Below are 23,964 nucleotides of genomic sequence, written 5' to 3'. Positions count from 1 at the left end.
GAATGGTTAGATTATTGAAAAAAATTATTAAGACCTTTTTTGTGGAGCAATCTGTTTCCTACAAGAATAAGTCTTGCGCGTTTGTTTATTATAATTTTTCAATTTGTTACAAAATTAAGAACAAAAAACGAATTTTTAAAGATTTTCTCGATTTTTGGACCTCAAATATCTATTAAACGGTTAGATAAACGAAAAAAGAGCATAAGGTCTTTTTTGTGGAGCGTTCAATTTCCTACAAGAATAAGCAAAGAAATTTGCAAAAAGTCGATTTATAAAAAAAATAATTTTTTTTTGTAGAAGCTTGATGCAAAAATGGAAAATTTAAAAGCGGAGGACCTTCCCATTAATATAAAGAGCTCATATTTGGTGTGTATATTCTAGAGGTGTCTAGCAATCGATTTTTCGGAGTACCAAATAAAAAAAAAAGAATTTCGATTTTTTTGACCCACCCTAAGCTATATATGTATAACAATTTTGTAATTTTTTTTTGTTGAAATCAGAAGAGTCGTTTACGATAAGAAAAAGTCGTAATGCGACGCCTCATTACACTGGTCAACAAAATTTAACTTTTTTTTTGCCACAAGAACCAAAATATACTTTTCTAGTAGTTTTTGGGGTGCTGAATCCGAATCTGAAGTCAGAAAAATTTGATTGGCCTTCGTTTTTGAATTATTACCGTTAGAAAAAGTAAAAAAACCTAATTTTGGCTGTTTTCTAGGTTCTATTTTTATGTGGGGTAATTCATTATTAACAAATTTGTAACGGTTATTATAAGAACAGATATTCTTCTTTCAAAAACTTTTAACATTTTCCCGATATCTCTTTTATTGCTCGAGATATCTTAAGTTTCATTTAATAAGTCAAAGAGAAACTAAACTTAATCTAAAGTTTAAGTCACTGGTCACAGAATTTTTGCCACAAGAACCAAAATATACTTTTCTGAAGGTTTTAGAGTTGCTGAACTCAAAATCGCAATCGAAAAAATTCTATTAGCCTCCGTTCTTGAAATATAACCGTTATAAAAAAAACCCTTTTTTGCATTTTATAACGGTAATATTTTAAGAACGAAGGCTAATAAAATTTTTCTGATTGTGGATTCGAGTTCAGCAACCCAAAAACCTTCAGAAAAGTATATTTTGATTCTTGTGGCAAAAAAAGTGTAATTTGGTTGGCCAGTGTTGTTTCTGATTCAAAGACCGCTACTTTAATTTTAAATATCTCGGGCAATAAAAGAGATATCGGAAAGATTTAAACATTTTTTGAAAGAATAAAACTAGCTCTTATAGGCACCGTTACAAATTTATTCACAATTATTTACTCTACATAAAAACATAACCTCGAAAACAGCCAAAATTACGTTTTTTGACATTTTCTAACGGTAATATTTCAAAAACGAAGGCCAATCAAATTTTTCTGACTTCAGATTCGGATTCAGCACCCTAAAAACTACTAGAAAAGTATATTTTGGTTCTTGTGGCAAAAACTTTGTTGACCAGTGTTATTATCTTGAATTCGATTTTGATTACTAATCCTATACTTGCAATCTGTGTGTACCGAAAGTAAAATATCCTTATACAAGTAGGTAATTAAAATTAAATTTTTTTTTTATTTTTACAAGATGCCTTCAACATTTTTCTATGATGAGCCCGTTCCAAACGAGCTTATTCCAAAAATGATAATAACAGGTGGATATACATCGGTTTACACAGAAGAAGCACCTCCAGTTCCAATAGTTGGAGATTGGAAGAAAAGATATTGCACTTTGGCCGATTCATTCACTCCAATTTTAGACAGAGTTCATAATTTCGAAGTTCGAGAAAGTGATGTCTGGATACTGACGAGTACAAAATGTGGTACAACATGGGCCCAGGAAATGACCTGGTTAATTTTGAATGAATTTGATTTTGAGAAGGCAAAAGAAGTCGATCTAACATTACGATCACCTTTCTTAGAGTAAGTTCATATTATAACAATTTTTTTGGTTTCCAAAAATTAACTCAGATTCGTTACAGATTCAATGGTGTTGTACCAAATGTCGAACATGATACGATGAAGTATGCTGATGAAATGGATTCGCCAAGGTTAATCAAATCACATCTACCAATACCACTTTTGCCAAAACAGCTTTGGACAAAGAAGCCAAAGGTACTTAACTTTATTTTGATAGTATATTCGAATTTTATAACATTTTTTATTTTTACTTCGAAAATAGATCATTTACGTTTTTCGAAATCCCAAAGATGCTGCCATCTCCTACTTTCACCATTGGAGAGGAATGGTTGGCTACAAAGGAACCAAAGAAGAATTCATGCACGCCTACATGGATGGCTATGTAAACTTTAACCCATTCTGGCCACATGTCTTAGACTTTTGGCAACTGCGCGAACAGCAAAACATTTATTTTACCAGTTACGAACGCATGAAATTCGACTTGCGTGCAGTTGTATCTGATGTTTGTCAGTTTTTGAATAAGAAAATTACATTCGAAGAAATGGAAAAACTTGTCGATCATTTGTCATTTGATAAAATGAAAATCAATCCCTCGTGTAATCATGAAAAGGAATTCCAGAGTATAAAGCAAGCTGCTGGAGTGGAAGTTGAAGATTTTAGGTATGAAATAAATGTTGTTAATGGTATTTTAATGCAATTTTAAATATTTATATTTTTCTAGCAGATTTGTCAGACGAGGTATTGTTGGAAGCCATAAAGATGAATTGCCACAGGATGTGATTGAGGAATTTGATGAATGGATCTATGATAATTTAAAAGACTATAACTTAACAGTGAAAGATATAATTTCATATCATAAATATTAATTAACGAGGAATATAACTCTTTATTAGATACCTAAGCTTAATTTATACTATATTCAATATATTCAATGTTAAACTAAAGCACAATTTTGTTTTTCTTGATGAAAAGTAATGGAATTTGGCACAGTTAACGACATAAGTGAAGGTACTTGGCAGTGGCATAGCAACCACACTATCAGCTTTATTCACGTAACAGCCCCCTTCAGGATATAGAAGTCCCCAAAGATACAGAACACAAGACGTACATACACTGAGGGAAAAAATAAATTGGAGTTGAAACGTCTTTGTTTCAAAAATGAACTACATACTTTGATTTATGTGACTTTAAGATACGAAACAATCAAAAATTAACCTTTTTTCCAAGTTATTTTAAAAATTTTCATCTTTAACGCAAAATCATTTCAAATAATAGTTATATCAATGTGGTTTCATTGATTTTACGTTTTTTTATAGTGGCTTTTCCCTCAGTGTAATTTTATTTCGTGTTCACGTCCTACCAGCCATCGCTAATTCAACCTGCCTACTTTTTTCATTTTAATTTTCATAATAATTCATCTTGGCATGGTCACACGGAGAAAAAAGACAAGATGAAAACAAACGGATTCTGTATGAAAATAAAATAAAGCTTAATTTAGGATAATTAATTTAAGATGAAAATGTCTTACTTTTATGTGAAGACATTAAACAAAATTAATTAAAAAAAAAATAAACTGGCAACCCTGCCAGTTTAATGTTGAAAATTAGTATGGTAAACTGCAACTAAAGCTGAAATCTGATAACAATTTTAAAATTTATTCAACTACAACATGAAGCAGATTTCCACATTAATTTCAAATAATTCACTTTTTTAAGAAAATGTTTTGATATTTAAATAAAATTAGGTACCAGAAAACTCATTAATCCGTTTTAAAAAAAAAATTAAATATTGGTTTTTTGAAAATTTTTCGTTAAGTCTGTGAAATGATTTACGAGTAAGTCAGAAATAAAATAAAGGGTTCTATTACCGCTACCCTTAGTTTTGATCTTAAAACAATTTCCCCAAAAGTGCACGCACTTTTTTACATTAGCAAAATGATATTTTTACAGAATTTTCATGTACAGTATTTTGAAATACAGTATTTTGACCAACCTGAATTTTGCTACACAGAATTTTGACTTTCAGATTTTGCTCGTACAGCATTTTGCACATACAGGACTATGGCATACAGTATTTTGAAGGCAACACAACGCGACACAATGCGACACGACGCGACATAACGCGACACAACGCGACACAACGCGACACAACGCGACACAACGCAACACAACGCGACACAATGCGACACTATGCGACACGACGCGACACAACGCGACACAATGCGACACAACGCGACACAACGCGACACAACGCGACACAACGCGACACAACGCGACATAACACGACACAGCGTGACACAACGCGACACAATGCGACACAACGTGACACAATGCGACACGACGCGACATAACGCGACACAACGCGACACAACGCGACACAATGCGACACAACGCGACACAATGCGACACGACGCGACATAACGAGACACAACGCGACACAACGCGACACAACGCAACACAACGCGACACAATGCGACACTATGCGACACGACGCGACACAACGCGACACAATGCGACACAACGCGACACAACGCGACACAACGCGACACCAAGCGACACAACGCGACAAAACGCGACACAACGCGACACAACGCGACACAAGGCGACACAACGCGACACAACGCGACACAATGCGACACAACGCGACACAATGCGACACAACGCGACACAACGCGACACAACGCGACACCACGCGACACAACGCGACACAATGCGACACAACGCGACACAACGCGACACAACGCGACACCACGCGACACAACGCGACAAAACGCGACACAACGCGACACAACGCGACACAAGGCGACACAACGCGACACAACGCGACACAATGCGACACAACGCGACACAATGCGACACAACGCGACACAATGCGACACTATGCGACACGACGCGACACAACGCGACACAATGCGACACAACGCGACACAACGTGACACAACGCGACACCACGCGACACAACGCGACAAAACGCGACACAACGCGACACAACGCGACACGACGCGACACAACGCGACACAATGCGACACAACGCGACACAACGCGACACCACGCGACACAACGCGACAAAACGCGACACAACGCGACACAACGCGACACAACGCGACACAAGGCGACAAAACGCGACACAACGCGACACAACGCGACACAAGGCGACACAACGCAACACAACGCGACACAATGCGACACTATGCGACACGACGCGACACAACGCGACACAATGCGACACAACGCGACACAACGCGGCACAACGCGACACCACGCGACACAACGCGACAAAACGCGACACAACGCGACACAACGCGACACAAGGCGACACAACGCGACACAACGCGACACAATGCGACACAACGCGACACAAGGCGACACAACGCGACACAATGCGACACTATGCGACACGACGCGACACAACGCGACACAACGCGACACAACGCGACACAATGCGACACTATGCGACACGACGCGACACAACGCGACACAACGCGACACAACGCGACAAAACGCGACACAACGCGACACAACGCGACACGAAGCGACACAATGCGACACTATGCGACACGACGCGACACAACGCGACACAATGCGACACAATGCGACACGACGCGACACAACGCGACACAACGCGACACAACGCGACACAAAGCGACACAACGCGACAAAAGGCGACACAACACGACACAACGCGACACAATGCGACACAATGCGACACAATGCGACACAACGCGACACAACGCGACACAACGCGACACAACGCGACATAACACGACACAGCGTGACACAACGCGACACAATGCGACACAACGTGACACAATGCGACACGACGCGACATAACGCGACACAACGCGACACAACGCGACACAATGCGACACAACGCGACACAATGCGACACGACGCGACATAACGAGACACAACGCGACACAACGCGACACAACGCAACACAACGCGACACAATGCGACACTATGCGACACGACGCGACACAACGCGACACAATGCGACACAACGCGACACAACGCGACACAACGCGACACCAAGCGACACAACGCGACAAAACGCGACACAACGCGACACAACGCGACACAAGGCGACACAACGCGACACAACGCGACACAATGCGACACAACGCGACACAATGCGACACAACGCGACACAACGCGACACAACGCGACACAACGCGACACAACGCGACACAATGCGACACAACGCGACACAACGCGACACAACGCGACACCACGCGACACAACGCGACAAAACGCGACACAACGCGACACAACGCGACACAAGGCGACACAACGCGACACAACGCGACACAATGCGACACAACGCGACACAATGCGACACAACGCGACACAATGCGACACTATGCGACACGACGCGACACAACGCGACACAATGCGACACAACGCGACACAACGCGACACAACGCGACACCACGCGACACAACGCGACAAAACGCGACACAACGCGACACAACGCGACACGACGCGACACAACGCGACACAATGCGACACAACGCGACACAACGCGACACCACGCGACACAACGCGACAAAACGCGACACAACGCGACACAACGCGACACAAGGCGACAAAACGCGACACAACGCGACACAACGCGACACAAGGCGACACAACGCAACACAACGCGACACAATGCGACACTATGCGACACGACGCGACACAACGCGACACAATGCGACACAACGCGACACAACGCGGCACAACGCGACACCACGCGACACAACGCGACAAAACGCGACACAACGCGACACAACGCGACACAAGGCGACACAACGCGACACAACGCGACACAATGCGACACAACGCGACACAAGGCGACACAACGCGACACAATGCGACACTATGCGACACGACGCGACACAACGCGACACAACGCGACACAACGCGACACAATGCGACACTATGCGACACGACGCGACACAACGCGACACAACGCGACACAACGCGACAAAACGCGACACAACGCGACACAACGCGACACGAAGCGACACAATGCGACACTATGCGACACGACGCGACACAACGCGACACAATGCGACACAATGCGACACGACGCGACACAACGCGACACAACGCGACACAACGCGACACAAAGCGACACAACGCGACAAAAGGCGACACAACACGACACAACGCGACACAATGCGACACAATGCGACACAATGCGACACAACGCGACACAATGCGACACAATGCGACACGACGCGACACAACGCGACACAAAGCGACACAAAGCGACACAACGCGACAAAAGGCGACACAAGGCGACACAACGCGACACGACGCCACACAATGCGACACTATGCGACACAATGCGACACAATGTGACACAATGCGACACAATGCGACACAACGCGACACAATGCGACACAACGCGACAAAACGCGACACAACGCTACACAACGCGACACAAAGCGACACAATGCGACACTATGCGACACAATGCGACACAATGCGACACAACGCGTCACAATGCGACACAATGCGACACAACGCGACACAACGCGACACAACGCGACACAACGCGACACAACGCGACACGACGCGACACAACGCGACACAACGCGACACAATGCGACACAACGCGTCACAATGCGACACAATGCGACACAACGCGACACAACACGACACGACGCGACACAATGCGACACGACGCGACACAATGCGACACTATGCGACACAATGCGACACAACGCGACACAACGCGACACAACGCGACACAACGCGACACAACGCGTCACAATGCGACACAATGCGACACAACGCGATACGACGCGACACAATGCGACACAACGCGACACAACGCGACACGACGCGAGACAATGCGACACAATGCGACACAATGCGACACAACGCGACACGACGCGACACAATGCGACACAATGCGACACAATGCGACACAATTCGACACAACGTGACACAACGCGACACAATGCGACACAACGCGACACAATGCGACACGACTCGACATGACGTGACACAACGCGGCATGACTAGACACAACGCGACATGATGCGACACAACGAGACACGAAGCTACACAACGCGAATGAAACGAACCTTATAAGGTCGTTACTACCCATGGTATAAAAGACAATGCAACACGACGCGACACAATGCGACACAATGCGACACGACGCGACACAACGCGACACAACGCGGCACAATGCGACACAATGCGACACAACGCGACACAACGCGACACAATGTGACACACGGCGACACAATGCGACACAATGCGACACAATGCGAGACAACACGACACAATGCGACACAATGCGACACGACGCGACACAACGCGACACAACGCGACACGACGCGACACAATGCGACACGACGCGACACAATGCGACACAATGCGACACGATGCGACACAACGCGACACAACGCGACACAACGCGACACAACGCGACACAATGCGACACGACTCGATATGACGTGACACAACGCGGCATGACTAGACACAACGCGACATGATGCGACACAACGAGACACGAAGCGACACAACGCGAATGAAACGAACATGAACAGACCTTATAAGGTCGTTACTACCCATGGTATAAAAAGACTAGGTATGATCATTAGCGCCGCCATCTTACAAAATGGGATAATAAGGTTTTGACGTTTTATATTTGGCAAAGTCAAAAGCAACAACAATTTCCAAGACAACTTTGTTTACAACAACAATTTCAATGGGCAGCTGTCAAAACCTTAAGTAGTCATTTTAAAGTTTTGACAGTTCTCGATACAGAGTTTTTTCTAATGATCAGATCATTCCTTCTCTTTTTATACCATGGTCACTACCTGAATTCACTCATATTTGTGCCCATGATTATGAAAGTGGACTAAGTCACTTTTTGCATTGTTTGAAGAAAAACTTACTTAATAATTTTCTTATAACGATTTAATTATATTTCTTTTATGAAATCACTAGAGGAGTAATAAAGAAGTTTATTTACTGTGATTTCGCTTTCCAATAAACTTTGCCCCAGTGTTCTCATCGTGACGTTGTGGGGTACACTCGCGTCGAGAGTTTTTCTTTGAGCTATCTCAAGTCAATTAAAAATAATTTGATTTTAAACTTAACATACAATGTCGTGCAGAATTTGTAGAAAAAAAACCTCTGTTTCGGAACTGAAAGTGGAGTGTGGTGACTGTAATAAGTTTTTTCATGCTAAATGCACAAAATTAACTTTAAACGAAATTGAGTACTTGCAAAAAATAAACCAAGCATATAAGTGCAACTCTTGCTCTAATCAGCGTCGTGCTTCTATGTCTGAATATTCACCATTGCCTTGTACACAACACACTCCACTGTCCGCCTCACCACCACCAAACTCTGAACCACTGACTATCACACAATCTGCCCCACCATCTACCGTCTCCACAAATGTAACTACTGCCACCACCAATACCATCACCACCAGAAGTAACACCATCATATCTGAAGATGTTGATAAAATCACTTCTAAAGATAAAACCGCATCACCTATATCAATAGTTCAAAACTCAGATAACCATTCTAAACCTACAACAACCAATATTAATTCTACTCTTACTTTGGAGATGGTTCATGCAGATATTCTTGAAATTCATAATTTATTAAAAACTCAAATTGATGCTCTTACTGCTAAAAATGTTGAATGTGAGCAAAAAATCATTTCACTTGAGAAAAAGGTCAACAACCTAGAACAACAGCTACTAGGCAACAGCATTGATGTATTTAACGTTCCAAACACCAGCCCAAATATGAACAACATCGATCTCGCACTTAAAATTCTAAACGATGGCATAAAGGTCAACGTCACAGAGGGAGACTTAGATCAGTGTTATGTAAAAAAAAATTAAACTGACCAAGCAACCAGCTGATAGCATTACAACAAAAAATGTTTTGCATATTAAATTTAAATCGCGCATCGTAAAGGAAAGAGTAATGAGAGCGAATTACAAAAACAAAGCGCAGCTTAAAACATCAATGATCACCGCTGGACCAGAAGCAGAGATGATGTACATCAACGAAAGCCTGACATATGGCTCGCGTCAATTATTGAAGGCAGCAGCAGCAATCAAAGATTCAAAGAAATATAAATTCTTATGGGTTAGAAATGGGATTATTTACATGAGGAAAAAAGAGGGTGATAATTTTATTAAAATAACTTGCAATTCAGATTTAAATAAATTATGAGTAAAAGTAACTTTTTAAAGAACCATGTAAACAATCCCATATGCCCTAATGATGATGAATTTAATAATATAAATGAGTTTAATATAGATAATGATAGTGATATGAATGTAGTTCTTATAGAAGAATCTTTTTGTGTTCATCAGAATATTCGAAGTCTTAGGAAAAATTTTGATAATTTCTTAGTGCACATTGAGTCATTGGTGAAATTGCCTCTGGTTATAATTTTAAGTGAAGTTTGGATATATGAAAATGAAATGGAAAATTATAATATTAATGGCTACACTTTATACGGCAACTGTAATGAATTATATTCTGCAGGCGGTGTAGTTGCTTTTGTGAAAAGTGATCTTTTGTGCGATTGCAACAAAATTGAATCTACTAGTGCAGATATTTTAGGTGTTCATTTTCTCTTGAATAATAATTGGTATACCTTAATTTGCATTTACCGGTTGCAGAATATAGCTAAAAATATTTTTCTCGATGAATTTGAAAACATACTTAAAGTAAAAAAAGAAAAAAACCTAATAGTACTAGGTGATGTTAATATTGATCTTTTGGATAAATGTGATAAACATACGGAAAATTACCTGCTTTTAATGGCGTCATTTGGTCTCAAAAGTGTTTTAAATGAACCTACCCGTATAACAGATTATAGTGCTAGTTGTATTGACCATATATTTGTGCGTTTCCATAAAAATAATAAATCTGTTTTTAAATGTCATGTATCTGATTACAAAATAACGGACCACCATTTTTGCGTTTTAAATATGTGCAAACCTATCTCGAATAATCTACCGCAATTAAAAAGGAGAGAAAAGGTTCGAATAGACTTTATTATGCTTCAGGAAAAGTTAAGGTATGAATTTTGGGAAGAGGTTTACCTTGAATGTGATCCTTCCAAAGCGTTTGCATTATTTAATGTTATTTTAGGTAAACATATCCAAGATTCTTCTCACTTTGTTCCTTATAGACACACAAAAAAAATGTTAAAAGTCTGGATGACACCTTATTTATTAAAACTAACTAATAAAAAAAAAAAAGTTGCTATCAAATGTAGTAAGCACCCTAACAATTTAAAATTAAAAAAATATTATAAAAAACTATGCAAACGCACAAAAAAAATGGTAGATGATGTCCGTAATTCCTACTATACTAACCGTTTTAACCGTTTCAAAGGTAATGCCAAGAAGGAATGGGAAGTTGTTAATGATATACTAGGAAAACAGCATAAAAACAATGAAATTAATAATGTTTTAGTAAATCAGAACATTATAAGTGATTCCAGTGAAATTGCAAATAGCTTTAATGATTTTTTTGTTAATATATCTGACACTCTTAAACCATCTTTTCCAACTAACAACGGCTGCAACTGCAGTATTTTGTCTAGCTTAAAAGAAGATAAAATGCAAATGAATAGCTTTTGTTTCCTAGCTTTCACACCTGGGGAGGTTCATAAAATGATAAGAAGCATGAAAAATAAAAATTCTTGCACCAGTGATGGTATTTCGGGAAATCTTTTGAAAAAAATTGCATGGGAAATTGTTGATATTTTGAGCTTTATTTTTAACATGAGTGTTGAACGCGGTATTTTTCCAAATTTGCTAAAACGAGCAGAAGTAATTCCTCTTTTTAAAAAAGGTAATAAAAAAAATATTAGTGACTACAGACCAATCTCATTGCTTTCCACTTTTTCAAAACTATTTGAAAAATTAATAAAAGTACGAATACTAGCATTTTTAGATAAAAATGAGCATTTTTCAGCCGACCAATTTGGATTTAGATCCGGTAAATCAACTGAAGATGCTATTTTAAAAGTGTGCTGTAATTTATTCAATGGTATTGAACAAAATCAATCAAACATGGCACTTTTCATTGATATGACTAAAGCGTTCGACATGGTAGACCATAATTTGCTATTAGTCAAACTTTATAATGCGGGTTTTAGAGGTTCCATTTATGAGTGGTTTAAAACTTATTTGGTAGGTAGAGAGCAAAAGGTACTTGTTAATGGAGTTTTTAGTAGATCGCTTGTTATACAGAATGGTGTTCCACAGGGATCTGTATTGGGTCCATTATTGTTTCTTATTTATATGAACTCCCTATTTCATCAAAAATTTAACGGTAAACAAATCGCTTTTGCTGACGACATAGCTTTCACGTACACGGAAAAAACACCTTTCGAGTGCATAGTTAGGATGAATGAGGACCTTCAAACGCTCAGAGTCTGGTTTGCAGTTCACAAGTTAATAATGAGTGAAAAAACTAAAATGATTCATTTTGAGATATCAGGATGCACCTTTAAAGATTACGACGTTTCCTATCATTCATATGATTGTAAAAAATTTAGTTTACCCCTACATTTATGTGGAAAAGACAATTTTGAAGGTTCAAATCTTTGTTCAAAAAAATGTTTCAAAATTGATTCTGTTGATTCTTTTAAATATTTAGGTGTACACATCGACAAAAAACTGAACTGGAAGTGTCATATTGAAACTGTAAAAACCTACCTCACACTAGTAACTCGTAAGATGTATCTTATTAAACCTTACTGTTCACGTAGTGTTTTGTCTATGATTTATTACGGACTTGTTAATTCAAAACTACAATACGGTATAGTTAGTTGGGGGGGGCGTTTACATGAACACTTTTGGGTCCCTCTTGATTGCTCAGAAACATATCATACGAATAATTTGCGGTAAAAATAGACTCACACACAGCTGGCCTCTTTTTTGTGATCTTCGCATCCTGCCACTTAGACATCTATATGTTTTCAAAGTCTTGAGAGAATTTTTTATACAAAGTGGCAATGTTCCGTCTAGAAATTCTTCTATATTTAACCTGCGAGTTAATAATTTAGCACTTTTCAATGTTCCATTCGCACGCAGATCACATTTCACAAACTTCTATCTAACTACTTCCGCTAAACTTTTTAATAAGCTTCCCTTATCAATCCGAACTAATGGTAATTTTAACTCATTTATAAAAAACGTCAGATCATGGCTTTTTACTATTGACCTTAATGATATTGAGTTACTATTTAGAGTTACGTCCTAGAATCCAATAATTGGAAAAAGAAAAAAACAAATAAATAAATAAAAACACAAGCACAAGAAAGATTCTTCTGTACTTATAAAAATAATACTTAATTACAAAAAATCAACTAAATTAAAAATTGTAAATTATTTCTCACTTCTGAATTTAAAAATTTAAAACTTATATATTAGAAAAGCTGATAGTACCCCATGTCAGTTATTCTCAGTTAAAAATTATTTGTAGGATCAATCAACACTAACTTTATTAGTTATAGATTGTTTCTTGTTAAAATATTCTTTTTTTCATAATTTAATTACCATTGTATTTATAAAAAATTTTTGTTAATTAGACTTAAGTGAAAATGAATATAATAAATAATAAATAAATAAATAATAAAAAAAATAAAAATAATAATTATTTTTAGGCTTGATTTGATGCCATTTTTGGGAGTGACTTGGTCTGGTCCACTTTCATAATTAAGGGCACATTTGTTCGTTCGTTTTTTAAACGGATAGGCTTTCCAACTTCCTTACCTTAATCATCTCTGTCGTCTTCCATTAGCGAAATCCGAATACGAAGAAAACGCAAACGTTTTTCTATTTAGTTAGAAAAAAAGATTCAAAATAATAAAGTACCCATGAAACATGATTAGTAAAAATTCTCCTCCAAAATGAACACAACTAAAGTTATTCTGTTACTTTACGATACATATGTGAACGCACTACAATAAAATCAGCGCCATTTCGCCGCAATTCGCCTTCGACTTTAGGTTGTTGTCAAAATAAAATTTGTTGTCATCAAAAATTCGAATAAATTGTTCTTAAAAAAATAAAACAACACACTTCTGAATTTGCGTGTTTTGGAATGTTGTAAAAATAGTTATTTTATTTGTTTTGCTATCAATCCAAAAGCTATCAAAAAAATCATACAAATGTCATCATCACCCATACAAACTATTCTAAAAATTGAAGATCTAACTTCTGAAGACGAGGCAAGCAAACTGGCCAAAGAAGTTTTATCAGAATCTGAAATATGTTCAATTGATTTTGATGATGATGAACAAATGCAAATGATAACAATGGACAGAACTGATTCTCCACCTACAACATCATTTCACAAGCAAGAAAGTACTCAAAACAAAACATTTACAGAGGTGCTTCAATCATCTGAGAATCGGTATGTAGTCCACTTGGTATTCTGAATGTGTATCTACATTATGAAATATTTACCTTTATTTGTTATTATAGCAATATAAACATATTAGGTCGGGGGTTATTTGTATTGATTTTTGTACATGTCAAAGTGACTGGAAATGATTTGAATATGTTAAGCTAAAAGTTACAAAAAAAGACCGGCTTCTTTCACGATTAGTAGTAGGTACTATCTAACACCTGGTAGCCCCTGATGGTTGCCCAAAAGGCAATCACAACAAAATTATTTTCGCTATTCTTATCCTTATTTTTTATGAAATTTAATTAAGAGACAAAATAAGATTTTTCTATGAATATAACCGTTGACCATGATATTGCAGAAATACCACAAAGTTTATGTCCCAAATAGAAACCTTCAAAGAGTTCATAAGGGGTTTCGGATTTAGTAATAAGCAGGTAAAGGATTTGTATGACCTAAAACATGAAAAATGGCAAATTAAAATCAAATAAAAGGCGAAAAAAGGCTACTGTTTTCGAGACATAAACGAAAAACCCATTTTTCTGACCTTTGACCCACTATAACGGGTCAAGCAGACAGAGGAACTTTCAGGACTTTTAACAGATTGTAAACCACCTCAATACCAACCTGTATACCATAAATCAACATGTTACGAATTTTTTCCTTTCTTTGGCTTTTTTGTGTCTATTCTTCCTGGGCTATATGAGAACAATAGTCGCGAAACCCATTTTTTTTTTTTTTCAAAAATAAGTTTCTCATAAAAATGGGTCTCTTAAATATATCTATTTTAATACAAAAAAATGGTATGCAGGGTGTCCGGTAAAAAATGGATAAGCTTGAAATGGCTGATAGCTTAACTTATGACTGTACTAAAACCATTGAATAATTATATATAGAAGTGACACCGATAGTTTCTAGCGCCACAGAATTTTATTTTTTTCGGCAATTAGATGTACTAAAAAATCCTCAGAGAGAATGGAGCTTGTCCTAGAAAATTATGTTTCCAAAAATTTGTTTTTAAAAAAGGAAATTTCTCTAACACAAACATAAGGAAACAAATATCAAATAAAAATAAATTGTATCGACACGTCGTCATCCTATAATAGAAAAAAAAATAAGGAAATTTTACTCACACATAAAACATAAAACAAATATCAAACAAAAATAAATCGTATCGAAACATCGACATCCTATAAATGAAAAAAGAAAATAAGGAAATTTTACTCATACATTCAAAATAACACAAATATCAAACAAAAATATAGAAAAGTTAGTTGACATTATAAATGTATCCATAGTAACTCGAAACTAAAAATAAAAAATTTTTTATTAACGACGAGAATTTGAACAAAATTAAATATTATTGTTTTATATCCTAGGCACGTTATAGCTTATAGGGCATGAAAGTTACCCTTATTTCAATAGTCCTATTAGCGTAGGTGACAAGGTGATTGCTCTTTAATTTTGATTTCTGAGTTCGTATCCCCACAGAGATTGCTATTTTTTTATATTATATTTTGTTTTGCAATATTATGAAATGCGTTACAATTAGAGCCTATTTTTGCTGAATCGAAACTTAAGCATTTAATTACAACATAAATCCTTATGTGTCAGTTTACGCCGAAGTAAAAGAAGAGCTTAAACGTTTATGTTCAACATAAATTATTTAAGGTTCGTTTCAGGTAATAGCCCTTAAAGAAAAATAGAAAAGCGTTAAAAAAACTCAACGTAATATTGTAAATCAGGTAAGAGCTCAAACCAATAAGTCGATTTGGCTCAAACTTTTTTTATTTTTGATTCAAAGGAGGGGAAATTGAAATTTTTTAAACGGTACCAACTAGAGATGCTGGGCCCTACCAATAATCAAATTCAAAGCTGACTTTAATATTTACCGGAATTCTACATATTTCACCACACCAAAAAACAATTTAGGCCGTGTGTGAATTGCGTTAAATAGTTAAATTCGTGTTAAATTTTTGACACTATTGAGGTGAATAAAAAATTTTCAGCTGTTAAAAATTTATTGGGCTCTGGGACCTGGTTAAATTTGAGTTAAATTTTTTTTGCAGATGGTTTTGTTTTGTTTTTTTTTTTTATTAAAAAGGAGTATCATGGCAGAAAAAAGGCAAAAAAAAATTTAAACAATAAATTTTTTTTTGGAAATTTTTTTGTTCACCTCAATAGTGTCAAAAATTTAACACGAATTTAATTTAACACGAATTTAATTTAATTCACACACGGCCTTAATAGTCAGGTTAAAGGCTAACGCTCGGTTAAAGTTTATAGTTGGGAAACTCAATGTAGAATTCCGGTAAATATTAAAGTAGCTTTAAATTTGATTTTTGGTAGGGCCCGCTGCGAATAATGATTCGGTCGAATACCGAACATTCGACCACGTTTATACATTCACTTAATATTAGGCTATTATTACTGTTATTCACCAAAACTTATCATTAGTTAATTTTATTTTCTACTAGCCTTACCAATAATCAAATTAAAGGCGCACCTAAATATTTAACTGAATTATACATATTTCACTCAACCAATAAACAATTTAATATTCAGGTTAAAGAATAACGCTTGGCTTAACTTAATAGTTGAGTTTCATAACCATAAAATTTAACCGAGCGTTAGTTTTTAACCTGAGTTGTTTTTATACACTAGCCCAAAAAGTTAAAGGAACAAAGCAAAATTCGTGTTAGCTCCAAAACAAGTACCTATTCGATTTGATTTCTTCTACTAAGATAGATTTTTAGAAAAAACATTTCCGAAATTGATTTATGACAGGTATCGTTATTTTTGGTTAAAAAAATTAGTTCTAAAAACCCCTCTGGAAATTCTCCAAAAAATGCTTCATACCAAGTTTGATGTTAATATGTAGATCCGTTTAGCTGTAGACAGACAGACAAACGGAAATTCCGTGACCTACTTTTTTGCATTATCTATTATAAGCCCTGTTCCTTTGGGAGGTGGCAAAGTACTACTAGTAGTTTACTAGCGATTTTCACTTTCAACGAATTCAATACAAAATGTATCCACTCGGGAAGAAGGGCATGAGTAGGTAGATGATAGAACTAGATTAAACAAAAAATCTACTATTAGCAGACTGCCACCTCCAGTGGAACAGGGCTATTATAGTAATCCCATGTCTGATTGTTATTTCAACTTCTTTTTTGTAGGAATGCATAGCTTGACAATATAGTATCATGACAAAATAAAAAGCATGTAAAAACTACATTCTTCTAGTTTTAGGATCTTATACCCAAATATTTTATTTCAAATGGTGAAATAGAAAAATCATTGGAACTATTCAAAATCCACATTTTCTTTCAATTGCGATCAAAATGGGCCTTTTTACCTTTTGAGTTTATTTGAACATTTTATTAATAAATATCGTTTAAATTTTAGATAAAAAAAATGTTTTAATTAAAAATAAAGAAAAGTATCCAAAACTGGTACGGAAAGACTTTTTTTCTTTCAAAATTTAACATTTCATAAAAACTTTAAATTTTCATTTAAAGTTGCAAATTTGAACAAAGCCGTATATCCAAAGTTCTTGTTCGCAAACATAAATCAGTTTAAGCAAATTCGTATTGTATTAAAATACTTTCAAATATGTATTAAAATACTTTAAAATAATGTGAAATATGGCCATAGTGTATCAACTTGATCCTAACCTACTCTTGCATTATGCGGTTCAAGAAAATAGTAAATATATGCCACAGTGCATGTGGAAAACATTCAAATAATGTGAACTACAACTTTGGCCTAGATGTTATTACAAAAAGCACCCTAATAAAAATTAAATAAACACTTCTATAACTGAAGAAAATCTTCTTGTCGTTAATAAAAACAAAAAACAAAATCCTTTCAAATATACATAAGAATCAAACATTCAAAAATAAATATTCAATTCAAAATATTACAAAAATTTAAAATAAATTCAATTTAAATATTTCAGAAACAAAAATAAACAAACACACTACTAGCACAAAAAAAAAAACTAATACAAATACACCAAATAAAAATAATATTGTACATGCGGTTACTTAGTAACCAAAAGTCCTTTTCAGGGATTTTTCGGCCATCGAATACACAATCCTAAAACGATTGTGGCGCCACTCCTCAAACGATTGTGGCTCCACCCCTCAAACATAGCGGACGTTTTTTCCGGTGTCACTTCTATATATAATTATTCAATGCTAAAACCAAATAGAAAAAATTTCTATCGCAACCAGTTTAGAAAATATTAGCTTTTTTTCGTTCAGTGTATTTTAAATTTCGTCATCTTTCGTTTTAGGTTAACACAACCACGAATGAATGAATTTTATAAATTACTTTTTTTATAATTTTCTACAATAAAAATTTGAAACTCCTGTGGTATAAAAAAAATCTATAGGAACATAGGTGGCCAACTTTTTTAAAAATATGCGCGTCCAAAGGGCATTGCGGAATGGTAAAAGTTTTTATCAAATCTGGAGTTAATAGGAAGTTATTGGTACCAAAGGGCAAGGAAAGCCAATTAATTTAATAAATTATTTTAACTGTAAAATCTTAAGTTTTTCACATTGCTGCCACAAATGCATGGATTCCATCAGTTTTTTTTTAATCAGTCTTATTTTACAATAATTCTTCTAATACATAACCATTAAAAAAATGTTATAAACATTAAGTAGTGGCTACACAAAAATAATTTAGTTTTTTTTTAATGCAAAATAGAAAAAAATTATTTGTTTGGTTTGCCAATTATCAGTTTAAAAAGATAAAATAAAGATTGGCTCACATTATAACTCTTAATAAAATTGCATCTAACAAATATTGCATGTTTTTTGTAGCCCAATTAGATTGGGAAATCAACATAAATTCAAAAACATTTTTGGTAAGGTTGCATTGGGCCAACGGGACCGAAAATCTCAATATTTCTTTAAAACAAAATCATTAATAAGCCAAAATGCAGAACAAGCTGTTCCGATGCACAATAATTGTATACCCATTAGGGTGGGTCAAAAAAATCGAAATTCTTTTTTTTTTTAATTGGTACTCCGAAAAATCGATTGCTAGACCCCTCTAGAATATACACACCAAATATGAGCTCTTTATATTAATGGGAAGGTCCTCCGCTTTGCAATTTTCCATTTTTACATCAAGCTTCTACTAAAAAAAAATAATTTTTTTATTAATTGACTTTTTAGCAAATTTCTTTTCATATTCTTGTAGAAAATTGAACGCTCTACAAAAAAGGCCTTATACACTTTGTTCGTTTATCTAACCGTTGAATAGATATTTGAGGTCCAAAAATCGAGAAAATCTTTAAAAATTCGTTTTTTGTTCTTAATTTTGTAACAAATTGAAAAATTATAATGATCAAACGCGCAAGAAATATTCTTGTTGAAAATTGATTGCTCCACAAAAAATGTCTTATTAACTTTTTTCATTAATCTAACCATTCTAAAGATATTCGAGGTCAAAGTTAAAAAAAAATATAAAAACATTTTATATTTTTAATTTAATCTAATTCACTGAAACTTCATTATTTTCAAATTAGCAAGATATATTCTTGTAGGGGCTTAAACGTTCTACAAAAAATTCCTTGGAATGAAATTGATTGCTTTAACCGTTTAGAAGATATTCGTATCCAAACCAATGCTCACTGATTTCAATAGTTTTCTTATGACCCGTTTGCATTGCGATTTGGATACGAATATCTTCTAAACGGTTAAAGCAATCAATTTCATTCCAAGGAATTTTTTGTAGAACGTTTAAGCCCCTACAAGAATATATCTTGCTAATTTGAAAATAATGAAGTTTCAGTGAATTAGAAATTTTTTAAAAATATAAAATGTTTTTATATTTTTTTTTAACTTTGACCTCGAATATCTTTAGAATGGTTAGATTAATGAAAAAAGTTAATAAGACCTTTTTTGTGGAGCAATCAATTTCCAACAAGAATATGTCTTGCGCGTTTGATCATTATAATTTTTCAATTTGTTACAAAATTAAGAACAAAAAACGAATTTTTAAAGATTTTCTCGATTTTTGGATCTCAAATATCTATTCAACGGTTAGATAAACGAAAAAAGTGTATAAGGCCTTTTTTGTAGAGTGTTCAATTTCCTACAAGAATATGAAAAGAAATTTGCTGAAAAGTCAATTAATAAAAAAATTATTTTTTTTAGTAGAAGCTTGATGTAAAAATGGAAAATTGCAAAGCGGAGGACCTTCCTATTAATATAAAGACCTCATATTTGGTGTGTATATTCTAGAGGGGTCTAGCAATCGATTTTTCGGAGTTTTGATTTTTTTGACCCACCCTAATACCCATATTTAAACTGAGCAACAAAATGTTTTTTTTTCTACTTTGCATTTAAAAAAAAAATTAAATTATTTTTGTATAGCCACTATTTAACGGTTATAACATTTTTTTAATGGTTGTGTATTAGAAGAATTATTGTAAAATAAGACTGATTAAAAAAAAACTGATGGAATCCATGCATTTGTGGCAGCAATGTGAAAAACTTAAGATTTTACTATTAACTCCAGATTTGGTAAAAACTTTTACCATTCCGCAATGCCCTTTGGACGCGCATATTTTTAAAAAAGTCTACTAGGTCTGAAATAAAATATTTAAAAAAAGAATTCAATAAAGCCCAAAAAAATGAAATTTAAAGAACGCGTTAAAATTACCTCAGGAATCCATGGTATTCATTTGATGCGGTGACTGTGGGACACTCTGTATAATTTTTGAAATTCATATTTTGGTAATAAATAATTTTTTAAACAATATGGTTAAGTAGCAATGAATTATGTCGAATTCCTTTCAACCATTTGCAGTCGCTACTAAAATCGATACATTTTGGCTGTTAAGGAAATTAAAAAAGGTAGCGGTCCTTTTTTGTGAATGTGTGTGTGTCCAAGTGACCGATGCAAAACTAAAGAATATACATAACTTCATAGTAAGAACAAAGCATATATATATTTCTTTTTTTAGGGACCTTAAATACTGTGTGAAAACCAAACCCGTTCAATTTGAAGCAATGGCAAATTTTATGATGGCCCATCCAGATTTTGCAGATGGAACTTTAAAATTTCCCGATTCGAGAGTAAAAATCAATGATTTGTGGAACGAATTATCTGATATCCTAAATAAAAATGGGCCACCCACACGAGGTGGAGAGGGATGGCGAAAAGTAAGCTAAACCAAAAATATGTATATCATTTAATATTTTAATCTTATAAGTTGTTATTTTAAGGTGTGGTATGATTACAAAACTCACATAAGAAAAAAATTACGAAAAAACAAAACTTACTATCTACAACCTCGTGGACTTCCAAAGAAATTTTACCCCTTGTCACGACTAGAAAGAAGAGTTGCCAATTTTATGGGGTATATTCCAAAAGAGACTAATGGCGCTGTCACGTCAACATTACCCTCAACATTACCTTCCAGTATGGTTGAAATTCCTTCGACTGATAATTCAAGCACTGTTGATGAAACAACAAAGCCAATTCCTTCGACTGTTAATTCAAGCACTGTTGATGAAACAACAAAAGCTTCCGTGTTGCGGTCACCTGAACCAACTGCATCGCATGATGTAGATGAGCCCAATACACCACCGAGCAGATATTCGCCTCCTCTAAGTAAAAAATATAAAAAGACATTACTTCAAACTCAAGTGGACACTCAGAGAGAGTATACGAAAGACTCGAAAAAAATTATGTTAGAGATTAACGATAATTTAAAAGGATTATTAAAATATTCCATAAAAAGCTATGAACTGGAACAGAGAAAATTTGAACTTGAAAAAGAGAAGTTTTTATTTAAACAGAAAACTGAAGCTCAAAAGCATCAAACTGAAATGGAAAAATTACAAGTACAAAAAGATCTTCTACGTTTAAAACAAGAAACGGCTGGGCTGGTATAATTAACTGAAGCTCGACTAAATTGTTACGTTTGAGGTCCAAAAGTATTTTGTTTGTTAATTTTATTTTTTCACAACAATGCATTTTACAAATGCATTGTATTGAGTTGTAATGCATACCGTAAATAAAAAAAAATTACATGCATATAAATATACAAATACGCACAGTTTTTGTTAAAAGGAATAGACGACATTTTTCGTAAAGCAGATGTTCTTCTGACTCGTGACCCCATGGTCAGATTCAGACCACAAACATTCAGCGATTGAACTTGGGACTTATTAATGGTAGTGGCGAAAGCAAGACAGACCGGATATTGAAGTCGTTTAAACACAAACGGCATATCGGTTAGTATCATCGTGATCCTCGCAATGAGAACTTCCTCATCTTCGAACTTCCCTTTGAAATTGTCACATAAATCACATTCTTCATCAATTACTTACCACCAAACGCGTTCTGTTGCACGGTTTTGTTTGGTTTATGTCTTGAAGCATGATTATTACGGAGCCAACCTTAAGTCAGTGGTAAGCAGGTACATCCAAGGAGTTTATAAATTCAATTGGATGATGATAAATTACATAATGAAGTTAAAGTCATCTAAATCTTTCTTCTAAACCACCAAAATTGCTCGCTTATACTCAAGCATTCATTATTTTAGTAAATGTAAGTAATGATGTTTGGGAAAACTTTTTTGATGAGTTGGTGTTTCGATGAGACATAGTATTTGGTCGTTAAGTTTGGTGGTAAGTTAGTCAGTGTGAACCCTCCTATACTGAGGGAAAAAACGCAACGTAAAATGTTATTTGTTCAGTGAATTTTTTTTTTTTATAATGGACGCGCACTCAAGGGGTGTTAGCTACCCTTATAATGTTATAACATAGTGCGAGCAGGAGGATTGAATTTGAAAAGACTAATATGAAATATCTTCCAGTGGCTGCCAATTTTTTCTTTTTTTGTATTTAAGTTGATGCTCTTTTTCAAAGATGAAATACAAACCACTTTACACAATTGTTCTACTTTGATTTTAAAATTATGGAACCAACGTGGTTTTCGTTGATTTTAAGTTGCTTATTCCCTCAGTGTATAGACAATACCCGTCCCTGAAACTTGCTATGCCGAAACCATTACCATTTATTACGTTCAAATTATAAAGTGTTTTTATGCAAAACTATTTTAAGGGAAGTCAGATTGTCTTGGTTTTAGTGTCATACGTTCATGCGCCATAAGTTCACAATTTTTTTAAATGATGCTATTAACAAAATCACATGATGGACATGGTGAATTTGGGTGATAAAATAAAATGTGTTTTTTTTTTGTGGATGGAAATTTAATTTGGATGCATAAGATGCAAAATTATGGTAGTGCCTAGTGTATCTTGTACCCTTCTCCTGGTGCTAACCTACCTCACCACCAATTCTCAGCTAAATCGGTTCAGCCGTTCTTCAGTTATAAAAACACCTAAATTTTAATAAAAATAATTCCAAAAAATAACAATAACAATTTGTTTGGAGTATTCAAAATAGATTTCTGCCCAATTAAAAAAAAATTATGTTAAGTAGGTATTTAATTTGATAATCTGATAATTTTCAAAGCTGACCCTAACCATTGTGTGTGAAAAAAAGATTTTGGCCGAATCTTAGACTTACTGCACACAAAATTTAATAAGAATCGTAAAAAAAAAAAAACAAAAATT

General features: G+C 35.4%; 2 protein-coding genes across 2 annotated transcripts; both read left to right on the top strand.

Annotated features, from left to right (window-relative positions):
• Window positions 1-1,618: 1,618 nt before the first annotated feature.
• LOC129907101 (amine sulfotransferase) lies at window positions 1,619-2,890 on the top strand. The gene is made up of 4 exons (XM_055983172.1): window positions 1,619-1,953; window positions 2,013-2,145; window positions 2,213-2,610; window positions 2,675-2,890. Exons 1-4 carry the CDS (start codon window positions 1,619-1,621, stop codon window positions 2,814-2,816), a joined length of 1,008 nt encoding a protein of 335 aa, XP_055839147.1. The 3' UTR covers window positions 2,817-2,890.
• Window positions 2,891-13,941: 11,051 nt separating this feature from the next.
• On the top strand, window positions 13,942-22,301 carry LOC129907099 (uncharacterized). The gene is made up of 3 exons (XM_055983166.1): window positions 13,942-14,360; window positions 21,343-21,541; window positions 21,605-22,301. Exons 1-3 carry the CDS (start codon window positions 14,116-14,118, stop codon window positions 22,274-22,276), a joined length of 1,116 nt encoding a protein of 371 aa, XP_055839141.1. The 5' UTR covers window positions 13,942-14,115; the 3' UTR covers window positions 22,277-22,301.
• The last annotated feature ends 1,663 nt before the right edge of the window (window positions 22,302-23,964 follow it).

The sequence above is a fragment of the Episyrphus balteatus genome, chromosome 1 (assembly GCF_945859705.1).
Source record: "Episyrphus balteatus chromosome 1, idEpiBalt1.1, whole genome shotgun sequence".
Lineage (NCBI taxonomy): Eukaryota > Metazoa > Arthropoda > Insecta > Diptera > Syrphidae > Episyrphus > Episyrphus balteatus.
Note: the sequence above shows the minus strand (reverse complement) of the source record. Positions and strands in the feature narration are given on the sequence as shown.

Bases quoted from the DNA above. Each gene is read 5' to 3' on its own strand.
- LOC129907099 (XM_055983166.1), top strand. From the start codon at position 14,116: ATGTCATCATCACCCATACAAACTATTCTAAAAATTGAAGATCTAACT. The intron at 14,361-21,342 runs GTATGTAGTCCA...TTCTTTTTTTAG, and splicing joins CTTCAATCATCTGAGAATCG to GGACCTTAAATACTGTGTGA. The intron at 21,542-21,604 runs GTAAGCTAAACC...TGTTATTTTAAG, and splicing joins GTGGAGAGGGATGGCGAAAA to GTGTGGTATGATTACAAAAC.
- LOC129907101 (XM_055983172.1), top strand. From the start codon at position 1,619: ATGCCTTCAACATTTTTCTATGATGAGCCCGTTCCAAACGAGCTTATT. The intron at 1,954-2,012 runs GTAAGTTCATAT...GATTCGTTACAG, and splicing joins TTACGATCACCTTTCTTAGA to ATTCAATGGTGTTGTACCAA. The intron at 2,611-2,674 runs GTATGAAATAAA...TTTTTCTAGCAG, and splicing joins GTGGAAGTTGAAGATTTTAG to ATTTGTCAGACGAGGTATTG.